This window comes from Teleopsis dalmanni, chromosome 2 (assembly GCF_002237135.1).
Source record: "Teleopsis dalmanni isolate 2A chromosome 2, ASM223713v2, whole genome shotgun sequence".
Classification (NCBI taxonomy): Eukaryota; Metazoa; Arthropoda; class Insecta; order Diptera; family Diopsidae; genus Teleopsis; species Teleopsis dalmanni.
Genome location: NC_051847.1, coordinates 101411569 through 101437173, shown reverse-complemented (window position 1 = coordinate 101437173; position 25605 = coordinate 101411569). Strand labels below are relative to the sequence as shown.

The 25605-nt window shown below is 32.9% G+C and overlaps 2 protein-coding genes across 5 annotated transcripts in view; one reads left to right on the top strand and one right to left on the bottom strand.

The window, feature by feature from the left end:
• Positions 1–25605, top strand: part of LOC119686205 (kinesin-like protein KIF17) — a 223738-nt gene that overhangs the window by 120155 nt on the left and 77978 nt on the right. The gene's annotated exons all lie outside the window — the stretch shown is intronic.
• LOC119686201 (calcium-dependent secretion activator) overlaps positions 1–25605 on the bottom strand; it is a gene marked incomplete at its 3' end in the record, with an annotated part of 46214 nt that overhangs the window by 15452 nt on the left and 5157 nt on the right. For 2 of the 4 annotated variants that reach the window (XM_038100708.1, XM_038100709.1), the window contains 6 exon segments: positions 2270–2284; positions 2348–2598; positions 8022–8253; positions 8309–8484; positions 8552–8719; positions 13504–14050. In XM_038100708.1, the coding sequence (XP_037956636.1) occupies positions 2270–2284; positions 2348–2598; positions 8022–8253; positions 8309–8484; positions 8552–8719; positions 13504–14050 (1389 nt within the window). 4 annotated transcript variants of the gene reach the window in all.

The following is a 25605-nucleotide window of genomic DNA, read 5'->3' as shown; positions in this document are numbered from 1 at the left end:
ATATATCACCTAAACATTCTGTGGGCTCTGGTGAAAATTATTATCAAAGATGGTTTGTTTAAAATGTAGTTCATATCGTGAAAAGCATTTTCTATGTAGGATTATGATTTCAGATGTAAAATTCACTTTTTCACACCGGAATTTGATAAAAGCGGAAAAAATATTTTATTCTATTTTGAAATTTTCAATTCTGTGGTTTCTACTTTTGGCAATTTCCCGCCAACTACCATTTTTTGTTATAATTTTATAACCTCAAAAATTACACATAAAGAAACTGTATCCAAAAATATATGTATGCTCAGATTTTAGGACCAGATATCAATCTATATTTGTAATCTACATTTTTTAATGCTAAATAGTGGCTAAAAAATTTAAAGTGTGTTGAATCTTAGCTTCAGATAGTGCTTATAAAAAATTTGGTGCTGCTGTGCTGCGAAATTTCTTTTTGGATTGGTTTTTTAATGAAGCAAAAGTCGAGTTATTATTTCGCTTTTATGAAAATCTTTGCAGCGCAGTGACAGTACGATTCCGATTCCGACACTTTCACCTACTGGAAATGCAATTATCATATAGAAAAAAAGTTGTAAGGGCTTTTCGTTTTAATCTGGAAACTATAGGACCAGGAAGCAGCGTTTGTGTTGCTGGATTCCGTTAATATAATATAACTAGAGAGTAGTTGCTGTAATTTTCAATGTATGTCAGCTCTTTTACTCTTGATAAACTTAGTTCATATCAGTTTTCTGTTAAAATAAATGGCAACATTTTTTACATCATTGGGTTGAGTACAATAATATTATTAACGTAACAAGAGGGCACACTTACATCCGCAATTGTATTTGCAATTGTAGAATTGTTAATTCATTTATATTAATCATTATGCCCTTATGTCAGACTTTATAAAGAGTTAATGCCTTTATAGAAATATTCTTTAGCAATTTAGTGGATTTGTTCAATAGTCTCATGTGTTGTTCTAAAGCCAAATTGATAAGTAGATAAAACTTGTTGTCGGATCAATAAAAGCATCATATTTGACAGCAACTTCTTCTCAAAAATTTTTTAGATAGCTGAAGGTAAAGATTGATGTTTTCTTGACTTTGGAATTATTTTTATTTGAGACATTTTCCAATACTTTGAATAACAGCCAAAAGAAAGAATGATATTGCACATCACTATCAGGAACTATTTTATTGGTTTAAAAAGATCCGGATAATGATATTTTTAACAACATTAAAAGATTGAAAATCTTTTAATTTTGGATTTGGTTGAAAACGATCTTGAGATAAAATAATATATGTTTTATTTTTATTTCGATTTTTTTTTGTTTTGTCGGAGTAAACATAACAGGAAAATAATTAAAAGATAATTAGTAAGAATGTTATCAATTATATCTTCACGTTTCAGAACCTTAATGACACCAAAAGAAGTCCAGTTTGTTTCCATTATCTGACATCCAATAGGTTGGTAGTCTGAAGAAATAACATTAAGAACACTACCAAGTGCCGCATTTAATTGACAACAGTTATGGGCTATCAGCCTTGAACCCCAAATGGTGTCTTTTGCATTCAAATCACCAGAAACTAGAAATTCAGAAAACGGAATTTAGAAAGAAATTGTTTAGTAGTAACTGCAAATCGAAGTAGGCAGTAGACTGATATGAATAAAATCTTCTTTGGTTGAGAATTTACAGCTGGTAGATATTCATTACTGTGATTTTGGAGTTCGTAACGTTCAATTGTGTTTTTAACGAATACACGAGTTCCACCACATCGTTTACGATCGGGATGTTAAGTATCGTAAAATGTGTGTCAATTAATTTGAAAACAGTTTTCAAGAAACAGATACTGAGAAATGTCTAGTATTTGTGGGCTTATTCATTTGGATTTTACAAACCTAGCAGTTAGACTTTAATTATAGATTATTTTTCGCATCAGACTTTTCATTATCTTTTGCAGGAGTTCTATGAAATGTTCGATTTTTTGAGTAAAAGATGTAAGCATTGCTTCAGAGCCTGAACATGAACTAGAAGTCTTGGTAAAAACTGAAATTTGCATATATGAACCGATATGAACACATTCGTATTATTAGTATTTTTACTTGACTTATTACTGGTAATGATTAATGACTGATGATCGTTGGTGAAAACAATTAGTAGATTTCTTACAATAAATTAAACTCTTTTAATGTTACGAAAATATACGTTTAGCTATATTTTAAATAAATTTTATGCATACAGAATATTTTAATTTAGAAAAAGTTGTTTTTTACTTACAGAAATGATGGTGTGCTATAACAAAAGTGATATAAATCATTACAAATATCTATTCATGAAATTGTTTATAAATTTTACCTATGATTATATCGTTTCAGTTTTTGTAAACCGTATTTACTATCCATTGTGCCCTTCGAAACAGGTAAAGATTCCAAATTAGCCATAAGTAAATTAATTGATGACTTAAGCTCTTCCACGTAAAGAGACTCCATTTCTTTTAAGACAAACTTAGGCATGAGTTTACGATTTTTTTCCATTTCACTAACCCTTTGCATTCGACCATCTAATTCACGCCTAATTGCTGCCGCTTGCTCATCCGCAGAATCTAACTAAATATAAAAAATTAATTAAATGCTGGTTATTATTAAACACTATTGTGAAAAACATTTATTTTCAAAAAATATGTACAATTGAAGATAAGTTTAATTAAAAGTAGTAAGGGTACTCATCTAAGCAAATGAATTTATCAAATGTATAATTTTATGCGTTTACGTACATGATTATACCATATAAACACACTTAGTGAAACATTTGTGTAAATTTATCAATCTGCTGTATGATAGCACTATTTATATTAGCAATAAATATGACAGCACAAAATGCAATGCCCAGCAGCGCAATTTTTTCAACCAAACTTTTAGCCAATATCCTTGCAATGTTGAATATTTGTGTAAATTTCATCGATCAACTGTGTCGTTATCAATAAATTATAAAATAAAATGCCGCAGTGCAAACTTTCTGTGATTCTTATCCTCAAATTTTATAATGTATCCACATGTGGCTAACCTTCACCTAAATTTAAGAATGGGTGTGCCACTGTTACTCTCGATTTGTCGATAATTTCTCATTATTTAGTTATACAACTGTGATTTTGCTCTGGTGCAACGGACACGAATTTGCCAATATAACAAGCCATTAGTTTTTGGTTCTACTCAAAATTTTTATATCAATACAATAGTAGTAGTCCATATGTAACCGCAGCTTATTTTCTCTGGATTTAATCCAAGTTAAATTATGTCTGCAGGATTAACTTAAGATGATAAATTGTGCCATTCATCAACCTGTGACAAATCTTAAATTCTGTTTAGTCAGTTTGCAATAAATGTACGTCATAAAATTGCTGACGATTTGACCCACGATATAACACTTTCGGAATCACACCAATAAAATGCAGGTATGCCTGATATGTGAGATCCTGGCTTACTTTATATGTTATTTCTGTAACGCTGCGCAAAATGTAGTTGGGAAAAAATTTGTTTTTTCATAAGGCTATTCTGAATTTTACTTAAAGCTTATTGTTTTTCCTTGTCATACGCTTTTTTGAGGCATCGGAAGGCATATGCATTTGAGTAGTATCTGACACATGAACGATAAAAAATTATATATTCACCTTTAATGTGTTCATTGTTAACAGATCAGTTTTAAATTTCCTCTTCTAGTTAAGTTGCAAGGGGTAATTCCATATTTCAATTATATTTTCGTTGTCCCAATTTGTGTATGTATATATTAGTAAATACCGTTACCGGTCCAAAGATTTCTTACAAATCAGATTCTAGCTGGATCTGATGATACTAATAGCGTTTTCAGATGAACAAGGACCTGCCGCGGCTGAAATCTGTCGAAAATTACGATATGCTCCATTCGCTAGCTTCGTTAGTGTCACATTCGATGTCTGCAAAATAGCATATACTTGTGATGAAAGCTGTTGTAGTCAGAGGAGCTTGAGAAACTCATGTCTCACCTTATCTTTTGATAACGCTCTCGGTGAAACCAGCAATTGTGCTTTCCAGCTGCAAGAGGATAAAGCACAGCATCGCTTACATCAGTTATAACACTTAACGCAATCACTGCCACCACCGTGGTGAACTGAGTGAATGCATTTCAGATATCAGTCACTGTTCCTGTATAGAATGACATCAGAATATCTGAATCGAATTTGAAACAAATTACGATATCACAATTTATGCGGTTGTCTCGAAAATGAACTGTAGGGTAAGAGCAGGAATCTTCGCGTCATCTAAAAGCATGAACAATTATCTTAAGCACCTAATTAAGACACGGTTTTTCAAGCTGAAATCTTAGCAATTAAAGAAGCCTGTCGGTGAATTGAAAGTTACATCAAGGACATCTGTAGTAAAGAGACAATCGACGAGCTAAACCGGTTGGCTGACATCATCCTCATCTGGGTTCTTAGATATACGAACATCGAAGGGAACGAGAAAGCTGACAATTTAGCCCGCTCTGATGCTTCCCGATGGTACCTAGAGATCATGTGCAACTTCCAGGTTAACATGACCTACCTATAATAAAACTAGATCGCGGGAACTCTTCAAAAGAGACTGCGTGAACACTGCAAGGCTTACTGCAGTTCTTTCGTTCTTTCTGGCGTCTCGAAGAATAAAGTTTTTGGAAGATACTACTTTGACCGTTTGACTGTTCATTAAATTATCTAAATTCGACGGGATGGATTTAGTCTTAACTCTTCTATGTTAGGGGTTCCTGAGAGGTATGTGGTAGCAAGCTGGTGAGAAATCGCTAATTGAGGTACAAGGAAGTTATCTAATAGCCTGCCACTGCAACCAAACAATTATCACCGATTTAAAGCGGTTGTTATTGAAAACAAATAACAGAATATTCTGAATAAAAAATATGAAATAGAGAATATATATAAATAGAGACAACGGCTGTTGAAATCAGGAAGGGTGTGAATCACTAGTAGTAACTGCAGTATATTGCCTAAAATACCAAACCTATAAAAAGATTTGTGCCTGTTAAAATCTCTTGGCTAACATTTTATTGCTGGTAGAGACTTTAATTGCAATTGTAAATTTCTTTGTTCTACATAAAAAAAACACCAAATTTGCTTGTATTTTTTGTAATAAAACAAGTTGATCGCAATCCGATAACGGACGAAGAGCTTTATAAATTCTCTGTTCAATTATCAGTAATTGAATTACTTCTCTCAAGTTCTGTATTCTGTACATGCCAATGGTATGTGAACAAGGTGAAAGGATCCATCAGAATATCTCTGTAATGGGAAAAAAGATATCAAGAGTATTGGAATGCACTCATGTTGGGAGATTATTGTTGGATCATTATAAAAGAAACAAATCCTACAAACTATGAACTATTTATATGAATTATAAACTGTGCTTAAAACTGAAAAATATTATGCATTGCAGACATTTCTACGTAAAATACTAAAATATCTGCTTTGTACTCAATCCTTTTCAATCAGGTGTTTCAAAAGGCTTGTATAGAGTTCTTGGCATCAGTTATGGAACACCTAGTTATACATTTGCATACGGTCGTCTTAGCTTCTAATTGGCTCATATAACTGAATAATTAAGTATATGTAGAATAAAAAAAATAATAATGAAAGAATAAGTTATACACTACAGCCAGTACAACCAGGATACCACTGACTATCAAAAACACATCAAACAATTAAAACTGATAATAAAGCCAATTAACTTGGAATAAGCATTGATTCAAACGGTAATATTTAAATATACCACATTTACTGCTAACAAAAAAGAATTCCGCAAACAATAATTTTTATAGAAGGTATTAAGTAAGAGATCCAAACTGTCCACTAATCGCAACTCATCACTTTTGCTATTTTTGGGTAAGTATCTTATCTTATACGCCCAGTAACTACATTGTGGTTGTAATAGTTAACTGTATTTCAAAAAACAGTATAATAGATGAAAGAATAAAATTTAGATCGTGGGTGTAATCTCTTACAATAATTAACCCGGTGCTTCATCGCAATATTATTTCCTAATGGCTGTCGTTTTAAGAGGACAACTGAAGTATAAAAATTTTAATATTTTGAATACTAAAGATATTTTCTACTTAATGTACTTAGTGATAAAAAAGTCAGGGCAGAGAAAGGGTTGGCCAGATGATAGTTATACACATTATATGTTAACTCAGATATAATTAACATATGCATATGTTTCAAAATGAAATAAAAATTAGTTGATATTGTACTCTATTTATTTTTTCAAGATTGTTTTATTCGAGGAATAAGACAAAGCTTCCAAAGCATAAAAACAAATCACTCCAGCATGATTAAGTGGAAGAATCGTTTTTGCCGCTTAAAATATCAATAGACATGATTTTGAACAACATCACTCAAGAAACTTGATGAAGTAGTGAAAAACAAATATATTAACTTCATAGTAGGCTAACTATAACGAGTACTAAGTTTTTAGTAGAATTTTATTCTATATTCCCGAATCACTGTCACATAATTTAAATTTAAAAACTGTAAATTACCTATATTACTCTATAACATCAATCTGCCAAAGTTACGCAATGATGCACAATTACATTAGAATCAGAAATCCATCCATTATTTAAGTTTCTTCAGAGAATTGAGAAACAAAAACTGTATTGCCTTCACTAACTAACCAAATAAAAAGAGAATTTAAATAAAAAACTTCTATATTTTTCCTTATTCGACATAGCCGCAGCAAAGAAAAGTAGAGTATTAAATCGGCTAGATAAAATAGAGTGGCTAGATTTATTTGGTTCAATATTATATAAATAAATATAAAACAAAAAAATAATGGATTCTTAAATATCAATATAAATAGTATGTTTATTATTACTTCTTCCAGTCCTGCATTTTTAGCCTCCTCACTTGTATCAATGAGTAGAAGGAGTGCGTACTTAAAATTATTTATGATTAAGTTGTTTTCCATCTAATCGATGTGGCCCTTGATTAACCAACTAGTTTTATTAATTGTACAAGATTTTTGGCTAATATAATCGCTTTTATAGAAGCCGTTTCTACCTACATACTTACATCACTTTAACCAGAAAAGTCACAAATGTCTATTAAGAGAAGAGTAGAACAAGATCTTGGCTCCCACTGTAATTAACGCATCCATTCACAAAATAATAGGCTTAATAGGATCAAACAAAGCCAAGAGTCTTGGATACGTAATTGTCTCTAACTTTTTTGATTTAATTAATATGGTACAACAAAATTGGCCAAATTACCATTCGAAATTATTGAGCCAACTCCGATAACAGATTGCTTATACTCTTACATAATGTTCTAATTATTAAGATAATGCCCTACAGGTATGAAATAATAATTTTAATATTTATGACTAAATGCGATATGACTAAACAACATTAGTTTTGTTTCAGCAAACAATGATCTGGGTCTTCTTGGCCGAAATGGTATGAATCACAAATAAAAATAATTGATAACGCTTCAACGCTTATTATTTTTATTTTTTTTTTTTTCAAAATGTTGTTTTACTGTGTGGCGGCAATATAACAACTCTGTCCATATATGTCAACGTCAAAAGACAGACAATCAGCTGTTAACAGAAAAAGGTTGAGTATATAGAGAAAACCGAAAACCGACGCATCAACATTAGAGCCAGCAGTATTATAAATTTGTGTAAATTAGTGTTGCTTAATAATAAATCTTTTAAGTTTAAAATCAAGTCACAAGCGTTTACATAAACACATGTCTACAACTGTTTTACTTGCAACTTCAGTTTTTCATTCGTTGTTTGCTTTTTATACTAACTATACTGTATCTTATAAGAAGTCGCATTGTCAACGATATGTTGCATTAACTACGTTCTACTTATGTTTTCTATATTTATTCGACATTGAACTAGAATTTGAACTATATTAATTCCTAGTTCATCACAGTGTTACTGTTTCCCGTGTTACTTGCTCAGATCATCGTTTGCTAAAACAGAGCTATTATTAAACTCACCATTAATGCGTTAAATAATATTTGGTGTTCAAACTTTTTCACACTTAATATTTGTTGGAACATATCATATAACTGCTCTTTTGATAAAATTAACTCGCTATTGAGTGATTGTTGCATGCGCGATGGGCGTTTAGTGTCCTCCTCACCACTTCCTTTTAATATTATATCAAATTTTGCCATCCAAGATGTCAAAACTGTTTCTTTACTTAAACCATCAATTTCGGGTAACGATCTAAAATATAAAATAAGAGAAATAAATAATCTAATATTTAGGATTTTTTAATTACCTGACGCGTTTTTCAATATTATTTCGAAACACTTCCCGGAAATCATGTTGGGAACATGCGCCTGATTGAACCATTTTTTCTACTCTTTCAGATTTCAAAAAAACATCGTGATAACTTTGAACAGCGTTTTGAAATGCTTCATCCGCCATTATTTGAGTCTCGCCTTTCATAAAAGCCTATAATATAAGCCATAAGTTATGTTGTTGGCATAAGTGATACAGGAATGTTAGACAACCAACTTACTTGAAATCGTTGAGTAATTGCTTCAAGTTGCTGCTTCCCAATTTTCGGTTGTCGTTTTGTCATATCTGTTGGTTGCTTTGCATTAAAAGGATAAGATATGCACCGCGAAACAAATACGTACAATTGTATACGATGTTTTCTTTCCTCCTCTTCTCTTTCGTGCTTTTCCTATAAATTTATAATTAAATATTTTATAAGATATAGAAACATTTCTATAACAATGTTATTGCCAAGACATATGTGGGTACGGAGACCCACAAAGCAAAGCATTTTAAAGATATTTAGGATATAAAAATTAATAAACCCGTATTATTTGAATATTTATTAAAAACATATATTTTATTAAACACTGGTACAAAAATTCTTGGGTCGTATAAAATATGTAAGAAATTGAATTGATTTACTTTCTTATAAATTATGAAATTATAGATCTGAAGAGTAACTTGTATAGTATCCTTGAATGAGGATGGTATTAAAAACTGTGACGACACGGATACATTGTTTGATTTTGTTGAGGTATCACTCAGTCGCGGTCCAGGTCGTTGCAATAAATTTGTGTTATTGACTAGTTCAAGAACTAGTAAAAGACCAAGTAAAGGGTTGCAATAGTTTGTAGCCAATGGCATCAAAATGCCGTGCGACGTTATAAACTATAAAAATGCAATGATCCTAGCCTATGGCATCAAAATGCCAGTGACGTTATAAACTACTGGTCTACAAATTAATCTAGCTATAGTATCAGAATACTACTGGCGTGAAATTTCCCTGGCGTCTTAGCAAACGACTAAGATATCTTTCATATGTATTCGGCGTCTATTTATATAAAAAAGTACTTAAGAGTACTTTCGTTCATTGCACGCACATCCACACAAGTGTAACCCTATAACTCCAATTATGTTAAAAAAATCTGCCCTTCGTAGCAATCTCATTCATTACAAAGATTTTTAACGCCATAATAAAATTTGGACATATCCCGACGGAATGGAAAAAAGCGTTAATGTTTCAAAAGCCCGGAAAAAATGCAAAACTAGCCGCATCATATAGACCTATAAGTTTGCTGCCTTGTCTGTCACAATTATTTGAGAAAGTGTTCCTTGCAAAACTTATGCCTTTTCTCCATGAAAGAGACTTGATCCCAAGTCATCAATTTGGATTTCGTCAAAAACATGGTACTATCGAACAAGTGAACAGAGTAACTAACGAAATAAGAAGTGCTTTTGAAAATCGAGAATATTGCTCTGGTGTTTTTTTAGATGTTGCACAAGCGTTCGACAAAGTATGGCATGATACACAAAATACGACAAGTACTCCCGCAAAACTCACACGCAGTACTTCAATCATACTTGCTAGGCAGATCTTTTAATGTAAAGTACAATATGCACACAACTAATGACTTTCCAATAAGTGCAGAAGTTCCACAAGGCAGCGTTCTTGGTCCATTATTGTACCTCATCTTTACTTCAGATATCCCTACAAATACCAATTTAGTAATATCAACGTACCGCTATTTTGTGCCGACATAAGAATGCCGCAATCGCTTCCAGTCAACTGCAAAATCATTTGTACTCTATTGAAAGCTGGCGATTATCACTATGGCGAATTAAAGTCAATGAGCAAAAATGTCGTCATATAATATTCTCTCTTAACAGATCCTCATCACCAACTATCACTCTTAACTAAATAGTAGTTCCGTAAACAGAAACAGTGACGTACCTTGGTATTCACCTTGACAAACGCTTAACTTGGCGGAAGCATATTGAAACAAAAAGGACTTAAATGAATCTCAAAGCATTAAGCCTTCGCAGGCTAATCGGTCATCAGTCTCCCTTATGTTTAGAGTACAAAGTCTTGTTATGCAACTAAATCATTAATCCAATCTAGATGTATGGCTTACAGCTATATGACAATACCTGTTCGTCAAATGTAGAAATCCTGCAAAGAGCTCAAGCAAAGATCTTAAGAATGATAACTGGTGCATCCTGCTATATCAGAAATGAAAACATACATTTCGATTTAAGAATTCCGATGGTTAACGGCGAATTCGAGAGAATAAGGCAGAAACATATTTCAAATCTTGAAAACCATGTGAATCCGCTGGCTAATATGACAACTTTCTCTAGACTAAAATGGAACAATAGACCCGCCATCCTACTTTCCCAATGATCATCCTGAGTAATTCAATTTATACACCGTGACATCTGGTAAATAAGCCCTGGCTACGTTTAAAAGTTGATGCATTTCTTACTTAAATTGTTAAATTGCCTTACGAAGTAATGGCTCTGCCTCAAGCATCAACCTTTTCTTGAAGCTTGGCTTGTTTTGTGGGGGCTGTGCGTGGTGGTGTTCGCTACTACGTTGAAAAACTGTTGGTGGTTTTTAATATTTATATTTTTCTGTTTTCTGTTAAAAATTAATATTAACTACTAAATAAAGGAAATATATAAATAATGAATAAACTATGAAATTATTATTCATATATTATTATTATTATTATTATTATTATTTAAATATATTTCTTTATTTATTGAAATTATAAATCAGAGTTATAAGTTTATGTATGGCGGAAATCTGTACAAAATTCCGGCCTTATAAAACTAACCAAATTCTCTTCTATGGTAGTTCAATATTTTCGAGTTAATTCATTATGTACTGGCGTCTTTTTGGATTAATCTCAATGACACCCTTTATTTCAACTTTACAAAAATTTTCCCTAAAGGGAAAAGAAAATAGTTTGGTGTCGGAAGGAAATCAAATACCCGTAGATTTAGTTGAAACACTTTTGTTAGATATTGTTTTTATTTACCATTTCGAACTCATGTCCCACCTAGGTTTAGTATTAGACTATTATTTTGAATCGGAGACTTAAATATTTTTGCATTTCAAAATATATTACATTTTTAAGGGTCCAATACTTTTTCCAAGTTTTTCTTTGTTTTCTGAAAGTAATTAAACTAGAGTTCATTAGGGGAAATTACTCAAATCCCATAAGGTGTACTTGGGTTTGTAATCTAATTTATAATTTTCAGTTGCCAAAAATATAGAGTCATCAAATCAGCAAATTTTAAGAATTGTACAGTAGAAATACTAGGCCTCGAAAGACAATATTCAACAAAAATTATGAATGTATTCGGTCCTGAGGTATGCAAATAAATACAACTTGCAGCTGACTTTCGCAAAATTCCTCTATTTTTATGAGGTTTTCCATCAAATCATTACATTATATTAACTTGAATTTTAATTATTGGGACAGAAATGCGTTTTTTTTTCAGAAATCTTTTCCAAAAGAACTAGCGTACGCTATGCTGCAGTACTTGAAAACCCGTTTAATCTGAACCATTAATTGGAATACGAACAACATGAAATGTGAGAAAATTATTGTTGCAGATAATTGTAATGCTAAATTTAGGCCTTTAAAACGCGGGTGTTGTATTTTTGTTGCGCTAAGAGCGTATTATGAAATAATTAAGAAACATAATTTTTAGTACGATTTGGCTTAAAAGTTAAAATGGTTCTGTATCATAAATAGGTGTAAAAGAGCATAATTGGTTTGAACTTACACCAATAAAACTATATTACGGTGTCACGATGCACTGTTTATTGGGTTACGTGGTAATAAAATTAAAAATAAGCCCTGTACACCGTGTACACGCTTTTACGTAGATATAGTACCATATATTTACATTGTCTTATTTAGGCGATTATAATCACTAATGAGCATGATTTGCTATGTAAAGAGCTTTCATACATATCAGCTCATTTACAATAAATGAGCTCATTTTAGACCAAAAATGTTGAACTTAACTCTTAAAAATAAACTGCCGAGTTTATTTACAGTCGATCAAAAACAACAACGTATTGATGATTCAAAGCAGTGTTTGGCATTGTTGGCCACGTAATAAATCAGATTTTTACAACGTTATGTGACAATGGATGAAACATGGATCCATCACTTCACTCCGGAATCAAAACGATCATCATCTGAGTGCACTGTAGCCGGTGAACCACGTCTGAAGCGTCTAAAGGCAAAACAGTCAGCTGGGAAGGTTATGGCTTCAGTATTTTGGGATGCACATGGAATAATCTTCATTGATTATCTCGAAAAGGGAAAAACCATCAATTGTAACTACTACGCAGCATTACTGGATCGTTAGAAAGCAGAAATTGTGAAAAAACGATCGCATATGGTGAAAAAGAAAATTTTGTTTCACTAAGACAATGCACCATGTCACAAGTCAATAAAAACGATGGCATAATTGCACGAATTACACTTCGAATTGTTTTCTCATCCACCGTATAGTCCAGATCTGGACCCAGCGATTACTGGTTATTCGCTGATCTCAAAAAAATGCTCGCCGGTAAGAAATTTGTATCGAATGAAGAAGTAATTGCTGAAACTAAAGCCTATTTTGAGGTAAAAGACAAATCCTTCTACAAGCATGGCATCGAGAAGTTAGAGAAGCGTTGGAATGATTGTATTGCCATTGAAGGAGATTATATTGATGAGTAAAATCGGGTTTTGGTAGAATAAATTTGTTTTTCTTATTTAGTCACACGACTTATTGAGTAGTATGTTATAATAGCATAATATGTTATGCACAGGCACTTACTGTTGATATATCTATTAATTTTTATTAGAAAGATGCGATAAATACATATATAATTATACTAAAAAATATATTGTACGTGATGGAAAATAGTACCTTCAAAAATGGACACTGTTGTAAAGCACACGAAACATAAAAATAATTTAAAGCAATAATTGTCACTATACATTTAAATTTTGTTGTTTAGTGGATCTACCCACATGACCTAGGGATCATAACTTTGTAATATTATTACAATGTGTTATAGGTACAAACTTTTAAAACAAAATATGTAATAATCTTCAGTTCGTAGACATAATCTTAGAACTGAAATATTTGAACATAGTTATATCTAAAACTGCTACTTACATGCATATCTCCATCATTTCTATCGCTGGCAGTTGATGGTGAAGGTGATGTTGGCCTGGGTAAAGAGTTGGTACGAGATGAACCCACACTCTGAACAAGAGTCTCTTGAGATGGACCGCTAGATGGCGACAGCAATGTTTGATTTGAAATTTGATTATTATTATTGCTATTGGCTACTTTTTGAAATTGTGCAGATAATACTGTCGCATTGCTGCTACCATTACCACTAACACTTCCTCGGGATTTGTTTCCTTCAATTAAGTCGCTATTATAATAAATATTAGCAATTGGTGTTGCTGGGCATTTTGTTTTAGTGTTATTGGCAAAAGCAGCAGCAGAAGCAGCAGGACTATATAATCTTCTATTCAAACTCGTTAAGTCGTCTTTTTGTAGTTGACTTTTGTTAACGTTTTTTTCATGAAACTTATTATGATGATTTTGTTGCGATAGCATATTATTAGTTGGTTGCAGATGTTGTATAAAAAAGCTATTTTTGTGATGATTTTGATGAATGTTTATTTGAGATTTTAAATTAGAATTGTAAAATCTACATAATAAATAAATCACAATCACATAATGTGCTCAAAGTTTATTAATTTATTTAAAATTTATTCAGCCATTGTTAATAAGCCAATTATTTAAAAGCCAATTTCAAAAAATATAATATATGTAACCAATTTCCTCATTCAGTGCGAAGATTTATGATTAAATGATATGAAACGCGTTCGATATACAAAATCCACAACGTGTCAAATATAATTGTCAAACAAATTTCCAAATTGTTAAAGTAACGTTTTTGTCATAATTTTGATGTGTTGTGATTGTGGTGGTAGTTAATGTTGATGTTGGTGATGGCATTCATATTCACCAAATTTAAATTTGAAAATAAAAAGCAAAGAAATGCATTACTATTAATTGAAAAAATATGTATAAGCAAAAACATCAAATACAATTGAAAAACTGCTATTTTTCGATAATAATTCACAAGAAATCATACGATGCGCTACGGCATGCTAAATATCGTAGCTTTGAGATGTATACGCGAATGAACACGCTCAAATAGAAGCGATCCGACACACTATAATATACTTAATTCTAGATACACTTCAAATGGTGTTAATTGAGTTAAGTACTATTATCCTTTATAAAAACTAATCCGTTTAATATCCAATAAAATGTTACACTCATTAATACCAAAGAATACTCAAAAATGTAAGCCTTTCTTAAATTTATATATATATATATATATATATATATATATATAAAATAATTATAAAATAAATATAAAATTACAATAAAATAAATTCAATAATAATACATCAATAAAATGTTGTAGTTGCCGAATTGTTAAATTTCTACTGACTCTAACTTATTAATTTCTTTTAAATATAGTCTTAGGCGTACATTATTATCATTGGTCGTACGGTGCTAGAGTTAAAATGGATAGATTATTATAAAATCGATCTAAATCAGCCTACAAGACTTTGAACTTGCATTCGCAAGCTTAATGAGGCGGCTGGTTATCAGTAAAATTACTATAGCTCTTTTTCACAAATTGTATGTTAGATATGGAGCAAAGAGAACCGCGGCTTAAATGAAAAATTTTAAATTGATGACCGCTCAACGCACCGAGGGGTTTTTTTTTATCACCATCAGTATTGTGTTTTTATTTTCACAGGTAAGTATTGGTGAAGACAAGCATTGACTTTGAACATTTACCTGAATTTGACTAGAATCTAACGGACAAGGTACCCATCAGAAGACTCCACTTATATGGTAGAGTTACATGAGTAGATTAACCAAGTAATAAAATAATAATACCAGTCTAAGTTAAAGGGATACGATAAAAAAGCACAATATCAATTGCGCAACATAAGCATTGGTGAAATTATTGCAAGGGTGTAGGAATCGAAAGCAGCCAGGCTAATAAGCATCCTAGCAAGGTTACCATGCAACTTAAAGTGTTTGAAAGATTACTCTGTCTTTTATTAGATACACATTTCACATGCAGTAACCAGTTATTTATCCAGTAGAACTACAAAAATCCCGAGACACTACTGTACCTTGGATTGGATTGCTACATCTATAAGAAGCTGTCTAAATTCGGACTTTATATCGTTAAAACGAAGAGAAACGAGTATCTCATTCGCACCCGAGTCTGGTGGGGCTTACCTCTTTTCTTCTAAAAACACTGGAGATATTACTGGATGCACACATAAGAGTAATTTTACTAAGTTATAAAGTATTCTCTCAGAGATGCTTTCCAAAGAGGGATACTCTGAACTCTTAAGAGCCGGTAAGCTCTTAACTACTAGTCCTAAAGAGTAGAGTTTTCCATCACTCTTCTACCCACGATTTGTTTATAGAAATTAAAGGTAAATATCCGAACACACTTCTGGATGTTTAACAATCGGAAATGGTATTACACATCTTGTAAGATATAATAATCTTATTATAATTAATAATTATAATTAATTTATAATCATATATAATTATAACATATATAATTATAGTTATAATTATAATTTAATTTTCTAATAATAAATTTATAATAATAAAAAGTATCCGTAATTTTTTTGGTGCACTTTTGAAATTTTTTTTATTGTTGTAAGCAGCAGAGAACCGATCAGCTTGTAATAGACAAATTCCTCTTGAATACCACTAAATACTCAACATAAACATGATTGACATAAATCCAGGTTTAAAAGTTGTTTGTAAAGGGTCACCTGCCTTTGACCATGATTTCTTGCTTTATTTATTTTTATCTTTATTTTTATTTGTTTGAAATTAAAATTAAGATAAATAATAAACCTATATTATTTGCTTTTTATAAAAAATTAACATTTTTAAAAGCTTTTCATTTGGTTTTGGTCTGTTTGCTGGTAACTTTATTTAAAAAGCAAAATATAATAATTACAAAAACAATTTAAAAAAAAAAACCATGACAATGAATGGGGTAGGATAAACCTATATCCGAATTGCACAATATCAAAATGCAGTTTTCTTAGAGACGAAATTTAACAGTTTTTCCATATTTGCATAAAGCTGATGAATTTTTTTATGTTATTAAAATTATTTGTACAAATATACATTTTATAATAATGAAAAAAAAAACTAAACAATGTATAAAATATATCTTTACAACAAAAAATATATCATTATAACTATCGTATAATATAGTGAATATTAAAAAATATGGGCCACTTATTTCCAAATCTCAACTTTATTAGACAAGAATTATATTAATCGAACTTTCAGGCAAATGCTTTACAGTCTTCTCTGCAGTTTAAGAACTCCGTTGCAAATTTTCACTGCGACATTTTAAGATTACGCCTAATATGGCACAATGACTTTAAAGAAAATTGCTGAGCTGATGAATTGGTCAGACGGGGTAATAATTTTCCATTGAACGTAGATATAAACGATATTAGAATACATATCACCACCTATGAATTATTGTTAAAACATAATGATTAGGTTTGGGCAATAAAAAAAGCCTATGTAATATCTAGACCAATACGGTAATTACTTCATAGCCATTATGATAGTCATTATGCTCTGATATACTTACAGCACACAAATTGTTATATCTTCTGATCTCATTCAGAGAAACAATGCAAACTATAATTATCAGTCAAAAATATTTTGTTAGAAGCACCTTTCTTGTGTCTCATATTTAACAGACAAACAGTTATCTAGTTTATCTGAGGAGTTCTTTTTGTTATGTAAACTCTAAGCTCAGAGGTCGTGGTCAACATGTAACTAGCTATAGTATCCGCTACTAATGATGTTGATTTCTTTTTTACCATTGGAACTTTTGAGTGTCGTTAATAAGGCTGATTTATAATTGAATAACAAATTGAATAAAGTTTCAGTCCAGGTGGCTTTCGTATTTGACAAGTTTTTTTAATATTAATATATTTTGGAGTTTAAATTAGTATTTCCTTTAATTGTTAATTGTTTGTTGTTTCTTATTGTTTTTTATTTCAAGTGGAGACCTTGATTACCAAATACTTTGCAGACTACTATTTGCTTTACCAACACATTTATGAGAAAACTGATATAAACAACTTAGGCTGAGGTGTATTTTGGCTTCCGCTTGTAACGGTGTGTAGTGAGTTCTATTGTTATTTTATGATTCTGCTTTGTCTTGTAGTGATGCGCCAGTTCTCTTGTTTAATATATTAAGTGTATAAAACACAAAACGAAAGCAAACAGCACACTATCGGAACATACTGCATATATACAGAACATCAAAAAATTTATATAAAAACTTTGTGACAGAAAAAAGAAGACACAACGAATAATTTCAAACAACTGAAATTGAAGGCATATATACTACCTTGTTTTTTCATTGATCAACCAAGCATACCCGTTAAAAAGGATTGGCAGATCCTCAATACAACAAACTAGATTAAATGGAAGTATTGCTAGGAATAGAGTTTGTATATCAGCTGCTCGGCATTGGTGATATAGAATCCTACCATATGTTTTTATACAACAACATACATTGCTGGGATTGATTGCTGGAAAAATAAATGGTAGAAGCATAACTGACATCTCAAACATATTGTATTTGCTAAGCGAACGGCTGTTGACAATTAGATGAAGATTTATGACCAGTCAAGTAATACACTTCAGCAAAATAATAGTGCAAAGAACATTTTATGACTAATACGCAAAAAAACTAATATAAACAATTCATAGTGAGATCACTCTTTTGGCAAAAGGCAACAAATCTACGAAAGCTCAAACAAATCCCAGAAAGAAGTAGAAAGGAGTAGTATATCGACTTTATATAATTGTTTACTTTTCAATTCAAAAAGTGAAAATTTTATTCAGATATTTTATTGATCTATTAATTTTGAAGAATCTATTTAGTTAAAACTGTTTTAAAGAAGCACAGTACATTAATTTTAAATAATCGCAAATAAAATTTATTTTAACGAAATATTTTATAACTTTTATTAATAAATATATAAGTCACAACAGTATACAGAATTGTTAGAAATTTCTAATAAAATATGTATAACAAACTTTAGAAATAATTTTTTTTCGTTGCCTGACTAATACAATTTACCAATTTAACAATAAAATAAAATTTTCACCTAAAATAACCTTTAATTTAATGTACACATAATATTCAAAACTACAAACAAAATACATGCATTTATAATGCTAACAACAACAATGCGCAGTACACTCATTGATTCACACCACTCAAGTATATGATAAGTACTTAGAGAAGCACACTAAGAAATTTGTTCGCAGTCTTGTGACGCATATTCATTAGAACCGGCGCATGTTAACAAAGCCACTCATGAATCATTTGTGTTGTGAGTATGAGTGTGTATAAGTAGCGGATGAGAAAAATATTTTCGCGCACTTATACTCACTTTTCATGAGTGTACTCTAAGTTTTAAAATTATGACTCTTTACAGATTCTTGATGCCTACTAACAATTTCAATAATAGAAAATATAAGCTGTTTCAAAAAATATTCCAGTCTAAACACGATAGGAAATTTGAGACACTTTCTAAAATAGTACCATCTAAATATACTACTACCACAGGAAATATTTCTCAAACCATCAGTAAAGTACAGCATTCCGAACTATACAATATATAAAATGGACAGAATGTACAACAGTGTTGAAGACACCACAATAATTAACAACAAGGAAATTCTACATCATCTTATAGCGATAGAAATGAAATCAGCACAAGCAATTCAATCGATCATTGTTACTTACTTTAGTGATGATAAAAATGCTATTGCACATGGCGTACGCACGACTCAACCGAGGGGGATTATATGTTAATAGTTACGTTTTGTTAAAGTTTATTTGCAGTTCATTAATTTTATTACATTATAAATATGAATGGAAATATTTATTTAACTTTCCAACTTCACGCTCAAGCTAATGTAAGACGTGAAGTCACATTAACACAACATTCTCCGTATTACGTTTCTAGGTTAGTTCTATACACCAAATAGAGTAATAAAATCATACAATAAGTCATGCTTCTACAAAAGAAGAGTATTGAAATTTAACATAATGAAATTTAAATAACTATAATTAATTAATTAATTTGTCTATTGCTGATTTGTAATTTCGTTTTAATGAAACACAACAATTGAATTTGTTAATGGACTTTCACGGCAAAATAACAAATTTACAAGTTTAAACATACAAGTCGAGAACGGATTTGGGTCAGTTGACTAATGAATACGGGCTCTCAGCTTCGAATTTGGCAGGGCACGAGTTCAACCATTGGTACTTGCAATCTCAAAAAATTATTTACGAATAAGTAAATATGAATAATAAATAATTCCAAAACTATTGATGATGGGAATTTGGCAATACTCAAAACAGCTGTATGATAAGCCAAAAATTCAATTAATTAAACATAACAAAATTAAATTTTTGTTGTTACAATTTTACCACTGTTTGATAAAAACCTCTGTCCAATTTGGACATAATTGTTAAGCTTATATTAATTTTTAGTATAAATAAATATCAATTAAAATAATTATTTGCATTGTATTTGTATTAATATTTGTATTATTTGTATTATTGTATTCAGTATATGTATAAATAAGTATTTTAAATTAGTGTCTTATGTTGTTTTGGTTGTTGGGTTTAATTGTGTTATCAAATATTTTAGCAATGTTGCTGGCTCTCACAACTAAATATTCGCACGCTATCAGCGTGCCAGACGTAACATGATGATCTTCACACGCCACTGTGCAAGGTTGATAGGCATCATGTTCGTTTTCTTTGATCGTGTGTTCGTTGGGAGTTGCAGCAATAGGCAAGCCGCTGCGACAATTCTGTTGTTCCCACAGGTGCAATAAGAGTTGGCGCATGGCACAAGTGATAACACATTTAAGTCACCACATTTGTGAAGCAAGTTGGTATATGGCAAAATACATATACCAGCTTGCTGACTGCATCAAATTGTATAAGCATAGGAAATGCACATATTTTCCACGAGTGCCCTTGGCCTTGAATGTTCAAAGTCCATCGGATAACAAATCGTGGGAACTAGGTGCATTTGCTCTTTTACCATAGTGTTATGCTTAGTGTTAAGCATTTTGTATAAAAACACAATATTTTGTAATAAATTTATTCATTCAATACAGAACAGCCCTTGCGTTTTAATTAGTTCAAGTGCTTATTAAAACTCAATTGCAAATAGGTTCATGTGCCTAGTTGCTCAAAAAATATTGTTATTGTTTGAATCCACCTGAAGTTGGTTTAAGTGCCAAATTCAGACCTTGCAATAGGAACTGGTTCAAGTGCCAGATTCCTAACCATAAGCAACACTGAATCGATTCAAGTGTCGATTCAGTTTCAATAAGAAACGACTTATTGAACATTTTTGGTGACCCCGACGTGATTCACCGTAAGGATCACGTTTTCATCAATCCAGTGAACCTGCTCAGAAGGACCACGTTATCATCAATCCAGTGAACCTGCTCAGAAGGACCACGTTATCATCAATCCAGTGAACCTGCTCAGAAGGGTATTATTGCTGTATTTACAACCATGGAAGTCATGGCAGAATTGATTGCCAAACAATCAGAATTGGGAAAACAAATCCAACAACTGATCACTAACTTCAAAAAGGACTCAAAAGAGAGAAAGACATCCCCTCGCTACTATGAAGAGCGTATTAGGCGACTCAACGAGTTATGGGAACAATTTGATCACAACGACACACAAATCAGGAATTTGCCAGATTTGGATACGAGCGTTTCATATTTTACCAACAACTACTTTCAGGAAATCAAGGGATTATTTGAAAAATATGAGCAGATTTTCGAAAATGAATTATCAACCAAAATACCTCCAACACCTTCCTCAAAGGAGTCAGCAACGACAGCACGTCAACCGATGCCGTCACCGAGGGAAGGACAATATAGCACAAGTATAACAAGAATGATACACAAGCAAGGTGCAATTTGTGTATCACTGAAGCGACTCATAGCAGGCATCAATCGCCAAACAGGCGTTCAGATGAAATCCTTTTATGAAGTGAATATGGGAAGAATTGAGAAGCTATGGAATGAGATTGAATCCATTAATTTTGAGATTTGGGAGTACACCAACAATCCGACTACAGTGGGATATAAACTCGATGAGTATCTCGAAATAGAAGAATTGGTTCAGTCAACTTTAATTTCGTTAGCTTCAATGAAAGCAAATAATGAACAATTACAACAAGGGATCAGTAAACCAGACAGCGCTGGGATATCACTGCCTAAGGTAACAATACCAAAATTCGATGGCGATTATTTGAAGTGGTGTCAATTCTATGATTTGTTCACCGAAATGATTCACAAGCAGCAGCTTTCTAACGCTCAAAAAATGTGGTATCTCAAAGGTAGTTTAACAGGAGAAGCAGAAGGTTTAGTCCGACACCTGTCAATAACCAACGAGAATTATCAAACGGCATGGAAGTTGCTACAAGAACGATATCACAACAAAAGAATTATTGTAGCAACAATCATTCAAAGAATTCTAAATCAACCAATAATATCAACCAATCCTTCAGCGACAGAAATAAGGACACTCCATGATGTTACTTTTGAAGGATTGCTGGCACTGAAGAATGTGGGACTCGAAACTGATTCATGGTCGCCGTTACTGCTTTATAGTTTGCTCCTCAAACTAGATAAGCAGACTCGTATTTTGTATGAACAGTCGCTGACTCATCCAAGAGAGATTCAGTCGATCAAGGAGTTCATGATTTTCCTGGAATCACGATTCCAGTCCTTAGAGGCGATTGGTCATAGGGAGAAGCCATGCTCAGCAAAAACCCTTGCCACAACGATGGGAAAGGCAAATATATCAACCTGTAAGATCTGTAATAATGGATCACATCCGATATATTATTGCAAAACATTCTTGCAATCAACACCACAAGGTCGTATCAAGACAGTACAAAAACTTAGACTGTGCTTGAACTGCTTACGTACAGGCCATAGGGCAGCAGAATGCAAAAGTTCCCGGTGCAACAAGTGCAGCAAGAACCACAATTCGTTGTTGCACTTATCAGAGTCTTCCAAGACAACACACAAATCGATCAATGTCAAATCAGATTCATTGGTTGAGAAACCCGGTCATCAACCTTCTACTGTAATCACAGCATTAACACAAAATAAGGGATACGTTCTTCTTAGTACAGTTAATATGAAAATAGCTACGTTTGATGGTGATTTCATTGAGTGCAGAGCAATACTCGATTCTGGATCACAAATAAACTTAATCACAGAAAAACTGGCAAGAAAATTAAAATTGCAGTTACACTCATCACCGTTATGGATAGAAGGAATTGGTAGAAGCAAAAGGGACACAAAATACAGTGTGACAACAAAAATTCAGTCTCGAATTAATGATTTCAATGTAAATATCAACGCATTCGTGATGCCTCGAATTATCTCAGCCCAACCAACACAGTGTCTGGACACTTCTGGTTGGTCAATTCCTCAAAATATAAAATTGGCTGATCCAGACTTCGCGAATCCAAATCAAATTGACTTATTAATTGGAGCAGAATTCTATCACAGCTTTTTATCGATTGGTCAAATCAAAATAGGTGAGGGTCTACCTGCACTTCAGAACACGGTTTTCGGATGGATATGCAGTGGCAAAGTTAGCAACGGTAATCAAAAATTACTTACCTGTGGCATGTGCAGCGAAGCTGACGACGAAGCATTGGATAATATACTTACTAAATTCTGGCAATTGGAGGAAATCAATCAAACGGATGACAAATTCACTGATGCAGAAAAGAAATGTGAAGAATCTTTTGCTCAAAATACTCACCACAATCATGAAGGGCGATTTGTCGTGAAACTACCATTTAAGGAGGATACAACTGTTCTTGGTGAATCCATGCAGATGTCGATGAATCGATTTTTTAGTCTTGAACGTCGGCTGTTGAAGAATTCTGAACTAAAGAAGATGTACGTTGACTTCATGCGAGAGTACGAACATCTCGGCCACATGGAAAAAATCAATCAGGATGATATAATGCATCCACATTACATTTTGCCACATCATTGTGTAATCAAGGCAGATAGTACTACAACAAAGCTTCGAGTGGTGTTTGATGCATCTGCAAGAACATCAACCGGAGTCTCACTCAATGATATCATGCATAATGGTCCAGTCGTGCAGAACGAACTCTCATCCATTTTACTGCGTTTCAGGAAACCACGCTTCGTTTTTACAACAGATATTGAAAAGATGTATCGGCAGATACTAATTGATCCACGAGATGAATATCTTCAAATCATTATCTGGCGAGAGTCACCAGAAGAAAACTTGTGCTATTACAAATTAAAAACGGTAACGTATGGCACAAGAGCAGCGCCGTATCTGGCAACTAAGTGTCTACAAACCCTGGCCAGAGAGCATGCCGTTAAATTTCCGCTTGGTTCCGCTACACTCAGCAAGGATTTTTATGTCGATGACGGTTTAAGTGGCTCAGACAGTCTCACGGAGGCAATTGCAACAAAGGATCAACTTATTAAAATATTGGCGACAGCTGGTTTCAAACCTCAAACAAAGAGGACCGTAAGTTCCGAGTTGGCGCACATTTTTGATCCACTTGGATTAATGGCTCCCGTAGTAGTGAAGGCGAAAATATTTGTTCAAAGATTGTGGCAGTTAAAACTTTCGTGGGATGAAGCTCTGCCTGCTGAAATGCATACTCAATGGACCCATTTTCGTCAGAGCTTATGTGAAATAAACAATGTGAAGATTCCACGACATATATTTCATCATAAACAACCAAGGAATACTCAGATTCATGTATTTACTGATGCCTCCGAAAGGGCCTATGGAGCTGCCATTTACATCAGAGCCGAAATGACTGATCGAACTATCTCAGTTCAGTTACTTTGTTCAAAATCACGCGTCGCTCCATTAAAAACGCAGACAATACCAAGACTTGAGTTATGTGCGGCTTTACTAGGAGCACAATTGGTAGTAAAGGTAAAAAAGGATTTGGAATATGAACATCATCCGATATATATGTGGACTGATTCTGAGATAACATTGCATTGGATCAAGTCAGAACCATCAACATTCCAAACTTTCGTTGCTCATCGTATCAGTAAGATTCAGCAATTAACACTGAAGGAACAGTGGAGGCATGTCAATACTAAACAAAACCCAGCTGATTTATTATCCAGAGGTGTAGATCCAATTTACATTCAGAAGAATGCAATGTGGTTTTATGGGCCACTTTTCCTTCATGGAAATCAGGAATGCTGGCCCCAACCATTCCGTCAGGAATTGATAACATCCGACCATATACAAGCGGAAGTCAAAAGGAAGGTACATGTGCTTACAATTTCACATGATGATGAACTAATCAAAATGATTTATACGATAAGGCATGGAAACTCATTCATAAGGTTGCAACGAATTCTTGGCTATGTGTTGAGATTCATCAAAGGGTTACGTAATAAGAGCAAGCACAGCGACATCAATTTGACACCATTAGAACTGGATGAGTCATTACTCATAATTATAAAAGCCATACAGCTAAGTGATTTCAATGAAGAACGACATCAACTCTTAAAGAAAAGGGATCTGAAGGGAAGCAGTAGTCTCCACGGACTTTCTCCATTTATCGATGATAGTGGCGTCATCAGGGTTGGAGGTCGATTGACGTCATCACATCTTACCTACGATGCCAAACACCCCATGCTGCTGCCATATAACGATCCAATAGCTAAGCTCATAATAAAACATTTACATGAGAAGGGACTTCACTGCGGACCGCAAACATTATTAGCCCAGTGCAGGCAGCGATTTTGGCCAATAAAAGGCAAGATTATGGCTCGATCCATTGTGCAACATTGTGTACAATGCACTCGAGTACGCCCACACATGTTCAAACAAATCATGGGCAATCTACCAGCTGACAGAGTCCAAGCTCAAAGACCTTTTTTCAACGCAGGTGTAGACTTCTGTGGTCCCATATGGATACACCACAAAATTAGAGGCAAAAGACCATGCAAAGCGTACATCGCAGTGTTTTGCTGCTTCTCCACGAATGCAGTACATTTGGAAGTTGTTAG